This window comes from Eulemur rufifrons, chromosome 18 (genome assembly GCF_041146395.1).
Source record: "Eulemur rufifrons isolate Redbay chromosome 18, OSU_ERuf_1, whole genome shotgun sequence".
NCBI lineage: Eukaryota > Metazoa > Chordata > Mammalia > Primates > Lemuridae > Eulemur > Eulemur rufifrons.
This window is the reverse complement of record NC_091000.1, coordinates 45,074,213-45,087,272: the sequence shown is the minus strand read 5'-3', so window position 1 is coordinate 45,087,272 and position 13,060 is coordinate 45,074,213. Positions and strand designations below refer to the sequence as shown.

Here is a 13,060-nt window from a genome sequence, read left to right as displayed (position 1 = left end):
TGAATGCTATACTAAAGATCATAAGATAATACTTACTATCAAAAATCAAGAACTGGGGATGTGGTAAAACAACCACTTTCAATAAGTTGGTATAAATTACTCCAGGCTATTTGGAAAGCTACTTAGTAATTTACATCAAGAGTTTTAATAATTAATTATACTTTTGGCTCCAATAATTCCACCCCTCACAAATCAATTTTTAGGAAATCTGAAAAATAGGGATTTACATATAGAGATGTCCATGATGGCATCATGTATTATATTGAACAAATTGGAAGCAGCCTAAATGTCTTGTAGTATAAGACAAGTTAAATAAATTGTGCTAAATCTGTAAAGGAATATTTCACAGACACTAAAATTATACTTAATGAAGAATATTTATAACATGGAAAACCTTAATGCACCTTTGGTTATATATTTAAAACTACAGTGATGTAGCCTTAAATGTAGTCTCAAAGAAAAATGTATTAATCAAAAAAAGACTCGAAAAAAACCTACACTGACATTGGTCATAGTCTAGTCTCTATAATATATGTGTATTTTTTATCAGAAACATACTTTTTAAAATTCAGGTGTTCATTTTGAGAAGAGTTTGAAACCAAGAGGTTTCATCATTTATAAAACATTTACAGAAATAAAATATGTTGCTGTGCTGAAAGTAGTTCTTTTACTTAAAAGTTAAAGACTGTAGCATCTTTGCTTATTTAGAAATAAGTAACTTCAAGTTCAAATCTACTTATTAAATTAGAAAAAGTCATAGTTTAATTTTACAAAATCTTAACACTCTGTGGAAACAGCAAAAGTGATTTAACACCTATTGAAGCCAGAAGCTTGCTTTTATGTTTCCCAAATGGAGATAGCATCTTATTTCTCAAAAATTACCAATTGTAATTCTTTCTTTATACCTCACAACTTAAATTAGCAATAATTTTTTAAAAAAATTATAATTTTCATCTGGTTGCTACCACCAAAATGATTTGAATTTGAAAAGGAAAAAACTTCTTACAGTTGTTTTAAATTCATAGAAAGGACATCTGGAATGAGCTAATGCATTTAGAATCAACATATGAAGACTTCAAGTATATAAAAATGATTTAGATATAAATTATTTTATTTCTCTAACAAAATTACCTTGATTTAGCAATTATCAGTGATATTTTGTAAAAGACAATATTGCTACCTTTTCAAATAATTATATGTTAAAAGAAGCTTTTATGTTTTTTATATTTTATAGATATTTGAGATATTTGGACCTGTTGCACATCCATTTTATGTGCTACGGTTTAATTCTTCAGATCATATTGAGAGTAAAGGTATTAAAATAAAGGAGACTATGTATTTTGCTCCATCAATGAAAGACTTCACCCAATATATATTCACAGAAAAACTTAAACAGTAAGTACTTTATTGATGTGTTTTTCTTTGCCTATCCAACCTTTATATTTTAGGAATAATTCTCAGCGATACTAGTTTCTTAGTTAGTTAAATGGTTTCTATCTTCCAAAGAGTTCATTTATATCTTCTATATCTTTTGCCCAAAATGACATGATCAGCCACTGGGAGTGTATTTGAGCCATGTAAATTTTTTGAATTCTAGTTCATTGTTTTTTCCATTATATACTTTCTTTTATACACAGGCAATATTAGTAATAGCATTACCACTCTTTAAAAATTTTTGGTTTTAAATAAAATTTTCTTTGGATTACATTCATAGTCTTAATGAAATTTTATAATTTTCAAGAGAAAAAAATGAGTATATCTCAGGTTGCTTAGAAATTATAAATTTATAGAAGGGACAATTAAAATGTGTCCCTCAGAAATTATGTATAAAGCCATGGTGTGTGAGGTTGACCTAACCAACAAACCAGCCTGTGGCATGTGGCTAGGAGTATTTCTGTTTATCTGGGCTCCCAACTGGTTAATTGTGTATTTTTCAAGTGTTACATTGCCAAGTGTTGTTAGTTCTAGAGCTGTTTATATCGGTTGAACTTGTTATTATAATTGTGTAATTTAGCTTTTCATATAAACAACTGACATGAGTTTAAGTGGAATAGATTTTTTTTTTAATAAAAGTAAGTTGATTACTTTGGAAAGTGTAATGAATATGAGCCACTAAAAATATTGTCAAATTAGAAGTGGAAGAAAAGATTGCCAAAGATTGGCAAAAGGAAAGAGAATCTTAAATCCAAAAAGACTTTGTGCTTAGTTTGACATGCAAATTCCTATTAGTTCCAGCTCTCCTTTTATTGGAAACTTGAAACATAGGTGATGCAGTTTAATAGATGTGGTTTTGGCAGAAAATACAAAGGAACTTCATTCGGTAAGGAGTAGCCTTGGTACTATGTCGGAAGTACTGCTGCCAGTTGCAGGGCATAAGAAGGCCTTTCTATACCACTTACATATTAAATCAAGTCTCTGAATTTCATTTATTATTTCAGAGATGAAAATTTTGGTCCTGATGATTGATTAGACTCATGTTTAAGAATCCATCTGATTATTTGAAGGAACATTTTGCCTAAGTTATTCTTCAGACTGTGTAAGGTTAATTTTCCTAAATAACTCTGACAAGAAAGATGAATTAAATAGATGTAAAGTGATAAAGATTTTAATATGTTTTAAAATAATATGTAGCATTTCATTCTGCTTTGAATATTTGGACAGTGCTGTGGATATGCTGTATGTTTAGCTTTTAACCAATTAAATATTTTAGCTTAAAACATACGAGCTTGAAAAGGTTTTCCAAATGTATTTATTAAATAGATTTTAAATAATAGGGGTGCAGTCTTTGTTTTTTATTTGCAATTCTCCTGGAAAGAAATAAGAGTAAACCAAAGAATTGGGAAATTAGGCCTATACTGCAGAAGCCCCACCTGGCAAAGACTATTCTGTTCTAGACTGAATTTTGATGTTTGTCGTGGGAATTCAGTGGCGTACTGTGCCTTTATGGTAGAGAAGTTCGGCTCCCTTTCAGCTTGCCGGTCTCTAGTAAGGCAATTTAATCTTAGCTTCCCATGTACTTACTGTCTTGTTAAAAGTGCCTTTTCAAATGTAGCTTGATCTTCCCTTTAGCAGATTTTGATTATCTGTGATAGATGCACTAGTTGGGGCATTTTTCCCCATTTATCTCTTTAATTCCAGACTAAGGGCACTGCAGGTCATGCATGAGGTGTCATATGCAAACAGGAGTACCAGAGCTATGTTTAATGCGCAGGTGTCAAATGACAGTTGAGGAAATGCATTTTTTTTAAGTGATGGAAAAATCATTGATAATGCCTCATACATAATGTCAAAGTTCTGATTCAAAAATCTAAAACAAACTTAATGATTTTCATGCTGTGCCAACGCATTGACATCTGTACATTGATTTTTTGGCATTAATTCCTGAGAATCTCATTTATTTTTGAGATCTGGTTTAAAGCAGTGAGGCCGTCTAATCCTAATACTTTGTAATATTTTAATGTAATTGAAAAGACATTGCCTGAAACTATAAAATTGATAAGATTAAAAATGAGTTTTCAGAAATTATAATCATACTCATAATAGATATATGTATTTTTAGTGGTCATAGAATGTAAACTTTCCACCAAAAGTAGTTAATTTTCGGCTGCAATTACTCCTTTCACATATGCCTGTCATTACACTGTTATTCAGAATCTTTAAAGTTCCTCCATCTCCTCCTCAAACTAGTAAACGTTTAGTTTACCCTCCCTGCTTTGAGAATCGCTGTTGGAATTAGCCTTGGTTACTCATGAATTGTTGATATTCCTCAGGTAAATTGAGGAAAAAGGGATTCATGTTGTTATCTCTGTCATCAAGCAAAATCTTCAAAAAGGGAGTGCCTCATATTCATTTTTACGTCTGTAGCACCTAGGACAGCTTCTGAGCCATAGCTGGTGTTGCATAAGCTTTTACTGAACTGAGTTTTATGAAAACTTAGGTATCACAAAAGTAAAAGTCTGAACTGCCAAACCACTTTACTCTGGACACTATGGCTGTGGCTTCTCATTCTAGTTCCCTAATCCTAGTATTTATATATGTCCAAATTTTGTATTTTTCTTATAATCTTCCCACATCTTTTGAAATAAGGTAAAGGACACATACATGGTCTTTAATTTTTTGCTCTTATCACATATATTGCAAAATTAAAGGTTGAGCTTACACCTTCTTCTGTATTATTTTCCATACTATTAAGTTATAAGCACTTAACAGAATCTTAATAAATGCTTCTTGGACTTCTCTTTTCTTACCCCCAGGGATAGGGGATCAGATGCATCATGGAAGAATGATCAGGAACCACCACCAGAGGTAAGTATAAGTCTTTTTATATAATATTTTAGAAAGTAGGGCAGGTCTCAATCTTCTAAATTCATCATTCTTGACTGTAAAGAGATTGTTGCTATTGCTCAGCAGTGATACTGCCTTTTCCTATCCTAGCCCGTGTATTCTGCCACTCTTCTAGATGGCTGTTTTGTGCCTTTCAATCAAAATTTTTGATCGATCATTTTAGGAAACTTTTTTTTGTTACATTTTAATAATTACTTTGATTATCAGTTTATCATTTACCTTATAATTTGCTATTTTTATCAACTTTGTTCATGTCTGGTAAAGGCAGATATCTTTATTTTTAAAAATTTTATTCAATTTATATGAGACTTGAAGACATTTATCAATGTTATGGTGCTTTTAATAAAAACTGCCTTTCTTTTGGAGGTACAAAATCATTAGAACTAAGCTACCTATCTCTACATTTTTTACAATATAATTACATTCCTAAAAGAGACTTCTTGATTTTCTTTTTATGTCCATGTCACCAAGACAACAGTTAGGATTATCTGGTTAACTTTCCATGAAAATATTTAAGCAGATTTTCTTGGGTTTTTTTTTTTAATTTATGAAAATACAAAAATCATAGCAATGAGTGTGTTCATTTCTTGAAAATGGTGTAAATTTATATAGTATAAAAGAAAAATATTATTATACATGATAGTTTTTAAAGTGTGCTCAGCTGTTCTGATAAAAGTTTTTCAGTATTATAGATTTTTGATATTTGCAGATTTAACTTTGGTCATTTTAGATGTTTCAGGCAATGCTGAAGATCATTGTCTGTGTTAGTTTCTAATTTTTTGCTGAAGCATGAAACAGGTTTATAACACTTAGAGGGTTTTATGCAGGTATGAGTCACTTAACCAGTGAATGGATCTTATAATAACTTAGTATCCACGTTGAAGTGGGATTATGTTTTCTAAGTAATGCCATGTATCTGTGTGATTTCCATTAAGGCTCCAAATACTCACTTAACATTCTCAGTTATGTTTAGAGCATCTTACTAATACAAGTATATATTTTTAAAGTGTTCAGAGAGTCATAAAGATCCTGTAACATATCTGTTGTACAATCCAAGTATTCTAATGCATCATCGTTGTTTTAGACCTAAGTATTAAAGTTACTAATTATGGTAATGTTAATCATTTATAAAATTGGTTTGCTTAGGTTAATTACAAAATTAAATCTTGCATGCTTCATCATGTTTGTTTTTTCCAGGTGGCTGACTGGATCATGACATATGTTGGGATTTAATTTTGTAATACTTGTTGATGAACTTCTGTAGTCTAGAATTATTACCTGGAGTTAATCATAGATTAGAATTTGAAATTTGTGGGGTTTAAACTAAAAAAAAAAAAAAAAGTGCTATGAAAATAGGAAGCTTACACAAAGAAAATAGGAGAAATTTTATGCTATAAAAATGTTGGGCTTGTATAAAGGACCTAAAAATTACTTAGGAATTCATCTTATTCAGCTTTATATCCATTTTTAACATACCAATAGGTAATGTATAGTTGAATAAATTTATTTAGTGAATGCAAACTAGAATTAGTTTGTATATAAGAAAATTTTGAATTTTTCTCTGATTTTAGGAAAAAAGGAGAATACTACTAGAATAATCTCTCTAAATTATTCCCAATTAAAATCCTTTAGTTCCTTCCCCCTGCTCCTAAAATGATGTCCAGTTATTTAAAATGGCACAGTAAGGTTCTTTATTAACTTTTCTTTCATGTCTCTTCACATATCATTCCCACTCCCTGAAAATTTTCTTTCCTTTATTTTCATAGTTAACTCACCATTAGATATTTATCTTGGGTTATCCACCCAAAAGTCTTCCTTTACCTTCTTTCTGTTTATCCAGCACCATGCTTCCATAGCAGTAAGCCATAGGACTTATTCATTGTATTGTTGGTTTATCTGTTTACTCATTCAAAGAAAGGAACGTCTTATGTCTGATTTCAGTACTTTCTGGTGTCTGTCAGATACCACATTTACCTGAGTTCTAAAATCTTAGGACATTAAGGTTAGTAATAAAAAAATCGTGCATTTGAAAGTACTAAAATTGGTTGATGTTTTCAAATTTGATTATAGATTCTGAGGTATATGGATTCCTGGTTCATGGAGGATTTGATAGAATGTATTTCCGCAAGGCCATACTGAAAACTCCCTACAAAGACTTTCCTATACATTTTATGTCTTCTCTTTAAATTTGTACCCATGCATACACATTAAGCCTGCTTTCATATATTTTTATATGAAACATAGTATCTGTTTTCTAGTGTTAATAGAATATTAATAAAATGCCTGCATTATAAGAAATCATGGCAGTCATAATGTATATAACTCATAAATCTTGTTCTTTTGTGTGTACGTACTATAACAGTGAGCCCTAAATCTTAATTATGTGTGAATTTTACCACTCGTAATTTTAAATTATTTCCTCTTAGAAGTCAGGTCATGCACGTATCTGCTTATAAAAGCCTTTTCCTGCAGTCCTTTCTAAATAGCATCCCCATGATTTTTTATACCCTTCCTTTGCCTTATTTATTTATAGTCCTTATTATGTACCTAAAATTATATTAAAATAATTAACACTGTAAACCTGTAAAAAGTGAAATCTGTGAAGTGTTTAGAACAGTACCTGGCATATAATGGGTATGTGTACGTTTTGAATGAATGAATCATAGAACATTCTGTTTTTATATTGATCTGATAATGTATGTAATTTGCTTAGTCCTGACTATTCCTTCGTTTGCCAGCCGGCACTATGATGAATCTTAGGTGTAAGTTAGAAGTCAGACTTCTAGTCAGTGAATACCCATATCTGAAGGTTGTTAAAGATCGGCATTTTAAAGTTAACCTGTGTGAGACTTTCTAGGAATTTAAAAAAGCAAACATAAAACAAAACCTTGAGTACTAATCTTGATTACAGATCTGTGTTAAGTGCCCTTAGGCATTTATCAAAAATACCTTATTCTTCTGTTAATACTATGTCTAATTAACCCAGATACAGAAAATATTAAGTATCCAAAAGGGAAACTTTTTTTCAGGGTCAGTGGTTTAGTAATAAGTTTATTCATTCTCCTCACCTCCAAGTATTATATGTACTGTTGAATTGGCAAATCCATGTAACAATTCTGTATACTTTTCTCTGCAAGGCTTTAGATTTCAGTGATGACGAAAAAGAAAAAGAAGCCAAACAGAGGAAAAAGTCTCAGATTCAAGGCCGGAAAAAACTCAAATCTGAATTTAATGAGTCAAGTGAGTACATGCAAATATATATAATTATTCTTTATCTTCATTTACATCTGTATAAGTTCATCAATAATAAAACTGAAGGAAACATCTGGGTTCTCTCCATTTACCTCCTGGCATCAGAGGATTATGCAACATGGGATGTGGTGGGAGAGAGTCTCACAGGGAATATTCAGTAGTAGTTTTATGAACTTAAGGATGTAAAAGTGCCTTCCAGGGGTAACAGACAAACTAAGTCTTGTTAGAGTCACTTATGCTTGTCAGCACTTTTTCTGCCATTTTTAGAATTTAACAATATGGTACTTAATTAACTCCTAAATCACTATTTTTTTTAACATGCATTCCCTTTTCATTTTTTAAAACTTTTTGAGATAATTGTTGATTCATATACAGTTGTAAGAAATAATAGGAGAGATGTTGTATGCTCTTTACCCATTTTCCCCTAGTGGCAACATCTTAAAAAACTTTGTAGTATAGTATCTCAACTAGGACATGGACTTTGTACAGTCAGGATATACAGCAGTTCCATCACTAGAGAGCTCTCTCATGTTGCCTTTTTATAGTCACAGCCACTTCCCTACCTCTCACCCCTCCTTAATTCATGGCAACCATTATTTTGGTGCCCATTTCTATAATATATTTTGTCATTTCAAGAATGTTAAAAAAATGAAGTCATACAATAGGTTACCATTAGGGATTGGCTTTTGCCACTGAGCATAATTTTCTGGAGCTCCACCCAGATTGTTGTATGTGTCAATAGTTCCTTTTTATTGCAGAGTAGTGTTTCATGGTGTGAATTTACCACAGTTTACACAGCCATTCTTCCACTGAAGGATATCTGGGTTGTTTCCATTTTTTGGGTTATTAGGAATAAAGTTACTATAAATATTTGTGTATGGGTTTTTATATAAAAACAAATTTTTACTTCTCTGAGGTAAATACCCAAGAATGCAATTGCTTCATTGTGTGATAGTTGCATTATGTGTTTAGTTTCTTAAGAAATTGCCATACTGTTTTTTTCAGTGAGGCTGTACTATTTTACATTTCCATCAACAATGTATGACAGACAGTTTCTCTGCATTCTTACCGGTATTTGGTGGTGTCACTATTTTTAATTTTAGCCATTTTAATAGGTAGGTAATGATAATCTAATTGTGGCTTTAATTTTCATTTTCTAATGGCTAATTATGTTGAATATCTTTCCGTGTGCTCACCTGGTGTCCATACATCCTCTTCAGTGATACATCTGTTCATTATTTAATTATATTTCTCTTTCTTTACTGTTAAGAGAATTTTAAAAAATATATTTTAGATACTAGTTTCCTGTCAAATGTGTGGTTTGTATGTGATTTCTTCTAGTCTATAGCTTGTCTCTTCATCCTCTTAAGAGAGCCTTTTGCAGAACAAAAGTTTTTAGTTTTGAGGAAGATCAAGTTGTAAGGTTTTCCTTTTATGGAGTCTGAGAACTTCTTGGTTAGCCCTAGGAAGACCTTCCCGTATTTTTTTTTTCCCTAAAAATTGCATAGTCTTCTGTTTTACAATTTATGTTCATGATTCATTTTGAGTTAAATTTTGTATAGAATGTGAGGTTTAGGTCAGTGTTTATTCTTTTGTTTATGAATTTCTAATTATTCCTACCCCATTTGAAAAGCTAGTTCCTGCAATGAATTTCTTTTTAACCTTTAAGAAAAATCAGCTGGCTGTATTTGTGTTGATCTATTTTCTGTGTTCTCTATTCTATTTCATTGCTCTATGTGTCTGTACCAACAGTCTTGATTGTTATAGCTATATATTAAGTCTTGAAATTGGATAGAGTGATACCTCCTACTTTATTTCTCTTTACAAAATAATCCTTTGCTTTTTGATATAAATTTCAGAATCTTTATATTGACAGTCTTGCTGGGGTTTTGATAGGAATTATGATAAACGTGTGTATCAATTTGGAGAGAATTGACAACTGTTTTGAGTCATACATTCCATGAGTGTCATACGCATCTTTGTTTATTTAGAACTTCTTTGATTTCTTCTAGCAGTATTTTGTAGTTGTCAGAATACAAATCCTGTACATTTTTTCCAATTTATATTCTGTGGGAATTTTCCATTGTTCTATCTGATTTTTCTCCTCTGTTCTCTTCATTCTGTTGTTGAGCTCTTCATTGAGATTTTTTTTTTTTTAAGACTCTTTTTAGAACAGTTTTAAGTTTACAACAAAATTAAGGGGAAGATAGATAATACCTTATGCCTTCTTCCCCCATAAATGTTGCATAACCTCCCTCATTGTCAACATTACTCACTAAAGTGGTACATTTATTACAGTTGATGAACCTACATTGATACATCATAATCACTCAAAGTCCTTCATTCACATTAGAGTTCACTCTTCGTATTGTACATTTTATGGGTTTGGACAAATGTGTATGACATGTCTACCATTATAGTGTCATACAGAGTAGTTTCACTGCCCTAAAAACCAGCTCCGTGTCCTTCCCCCTCATCTCCCAGTATTACTTATTACCATTAGTAATATGCATTTAAGGCTCCTCCATGTCTTTTCATGGCTTGATAGCTCATTTCTTTTTAGTACTTAGTATCATTCCATTGTCTGGTTGTACCACAGTTTATCCATTTACCTACTCAAGGACATCCTGATTGCTTCCAAGTTTTGGCAATTATGAATAAAGTTGATAAAAACATCCAGGTTTTTGTGTAAACATGTTTTTAACTCATTTGGGTAAATACCAAGGAGCAGGATTGTTGTATTGCATGGTAAGAGTAAGTTTAGTTTTGGAAGAGACTATCAAACTGTCTTCCAAAGTGGCTGTACCATTTTGCATTCCTGCCGCACCACATCCTTAGCAGTATGTGGTGTTGTCAGTGTTTGGGATTTTGGCGATTCTAATAGGTGTGTAGTGGTATCTCATTGTTTTAATTTGCATTACCCTGATGACATATGAGGTAGGGTATCTTTTCTTATGCTTATTTACCATCTTTATATCTTCTTTGGTGTTTATTAGTTCTTCCATGCATGCATCATGCCTTTGATGTCTTGTCTAAAAAGTCATCATCAACCCAGTCATCTAAATTTTCTCCTATGTCATCTTCTAGTAGTTTTATAATTCTGCATTTTATATATTTATGTCTGTGATCCATTTCAAATTCTTGCAAAAGGTGTTAAGGTCTGTGTCTATCTAGATTTCGTTTTTTACATGTAAATGTCCAGTTGTTCCAGCACCATTTGTTGAAAGACTATTTTTGCTCCGTGGTATTGCCTTCGCTCTTAAAGATCAGTTGATTATATTTATATGAGTCTATTTTTGGGCTCTCTATTCTGTCCCACTGGTCTATTTGTCTCTTTTTTACCAATATGACACTAGTTATTCCTGTAGCTTTATAGTAAGCCTTGCAGTCCGGTAGTCTCAGTTCTCCAACTTTGTTCTTCTCCTTCAGTAATTATTCCATTGAGTTTTTTATTTTGATTATTGTAATATTTAGTCCTAACATTTCTATTTTTTTCTTTATTTTATACCTTCTGTTTTTTGGCTGAGACTTTCTATTTTTAATATTTTTAGCATGTTCATAATTTCTTCTTAAGGGATTTTTATTACTGCTTTAATCTTTTTTTCCTACTTTGTATTGACCTCTGTTGATTGTCCTTTTTCATTAAGTATTAAATCTTCTTAGTTCTTTTTATGATGAGTGATTTTTGATTGAAACCTAGATATATTGGATATTATGTTACAAGGCTGTGGATCTTATGTAAATCTTATGTTTCAGCTTTTTTGTTTGGTTGGTTTTTCTTAAATACCATTCTGGCAGGGAAAGGAAGGGGGTAGATTGAAGTCCAGGTTTTCCTCTTAGGTCCTGTTAACACCTGAGGCCAAGGGGTGCCTCATTTCTACTGGGAGAGGGTAGAAGTCCTGACTCCCCACCAGGTCTTCCCTTGTGCCTGGTAGGGACAGGAGTGTCTTGTCACTGCTCTCCATGTGGAGTCCGCCAGTGGAGGATGATGGCCTTCTCACCATTGGGCAGTGATGAAAATCCGGATTTCGTTCAGTCTTCTCTGACATCACCCCAGTGCACAAGGAGGAAGTATAGTGGTACTGCTGCCAGTGGAGGTGAAGGTCTGGGCTCCCCATGTATGGTCTCCACTGCCATTGCAGGAAGCCTTGTTACTGGTGCTCTGCTCAGCCTGCTCTTGACACTACCTGGGCTCGGGTCCTTCATTGCTGCCTGTCAAGGGTAGAAGTCTAAGTTCCCAACTCAGCCTTTGAGAATGTGGGTAGGGATGGTGCCACAGTTATTTTTGTGATATTTGGCTGGAGTAGAGCAGTTACTGTCTAAATGTTTTCTCCCTTACTAGGCCTTTTCTTTCCTGATCCTTTGGCTTTAAGTTTTGCCTTTTCAATTCATTTAAAATTGACCATTTTAAGCCTTATACTTTTTTAACTGCTACAAGATAACACTGGAAGTTAAAAGGCATCATTGAAATTTCAAACAGTTCTTTTTAATGTATTGACCTTATTTTTGTTTTTATGCTTTTCTTTCTCCCGCTCAAAGGTGAAGATTTTGCTGAAGTACATCAGAATTGGAATGCTCATAGCTCCACTTCAGAGCATTCCAAAGGCTATCGCAACAGAGAATTCACACGAGGATTTTCCAGGGGTAGATACCCTCGGTCTTGCCATGGTAGGCCTCCACCTCAGCAGTTTTATAACTCAGAACACACGGTATCTCAGGAGACTTCAGGATTTCCGCCTCAGAGACAAGATAATCCTATTATACCACAATACCCCTTTCCTCCTCCAATGTTTGAGATGCATAATTTTTCACTACCCCCACCCCCGCCACCCCCACCCCCATCTGTAAACATGGGTTGGGGGGCAGCAACCATGGCACCTCATCCATTACTTAATTTACCATACTCCCTGCTGCCACCCCCGCCCCCTCCCCCACTGCCACCTCCACCCTCTTCTGGAGACAGTAATTCTTCTCATTTTGGACCATACTATTAGGTGAATGTATACATTTCTAGAGAAATGTGGATTTTCATATTATATGGTAAGGATTTTTTTTTTTTAAAGAAAAGAAAGTGATTATGGAGCTAGATTTTTAAAAGCACTGTAAAGTATTAAATGATTCCTTCAGTTGTAAGTTGATATGTATTTGTAGCCTTTGTGGATCAAATTCTAGGGAGAAAATTCAATTATGTAATATTTAACTAAAACTTTACCTCCATGCCTTCCCCCACCCAGTTAAACAATATGTATAATAGTGGATATGGAACCAGTTTCATCATGGATTAAAATGTATTGTACACATTGATTTTCTTGGTATACTCTGGAAATAAGATGTTGAAGTCCTGTTGAGAGTCTTTAAAATAAAGTATTTTTATAAATTTATACTTTGGAAATTGATTTTGATTATAAATGTAATTACCAGTAAATTTAAATAATCCTGATTTTTTAAAGCAGGTGAAGAGTAT

At 32.8% G+C, this 13,060-nt stretch overlaps 1 protein-coding gene across 1 annotated transcript in view; it reads left to right on the top strand.

Annotated features, from left to right (window-relative positions):
* The window catches only part of NAF1 (nuclear assembly factor 1 ribonucleoprotein), a 39,422-nt gene extending 26,620 nt beyond the window's left edge, over nucleotides 1–12,802 (top strand). The window contains exons 5-8 of the mRNA XM_069493241.1: nucleotides 1,235–1,395; nucleotides 4,254–4,305; nucleotides 7,482–7,584; nucleotides 12,136–12,802. Coding sequence (XP_069349342.1) covers nucleotides 1,235–1,395; nucleotides 4,254–4,305; nucleotides 7,482–7,584; nucleotides 12,136–12,590 — 771 coding nt within the window. The 3' untranslated portion in view covers nucleotides 12,591–12,802. The remainder of the gene's footprint in view (nucleotides 1–1,234; nucleotides 1,396–4,253; nucleotides 4,306–7,481; nucleotides 7,585–12,135) is intronic.
* The last annotated feature ends 258 nt before the right edge of the window (nucleotides 12,803–13,060 follow it).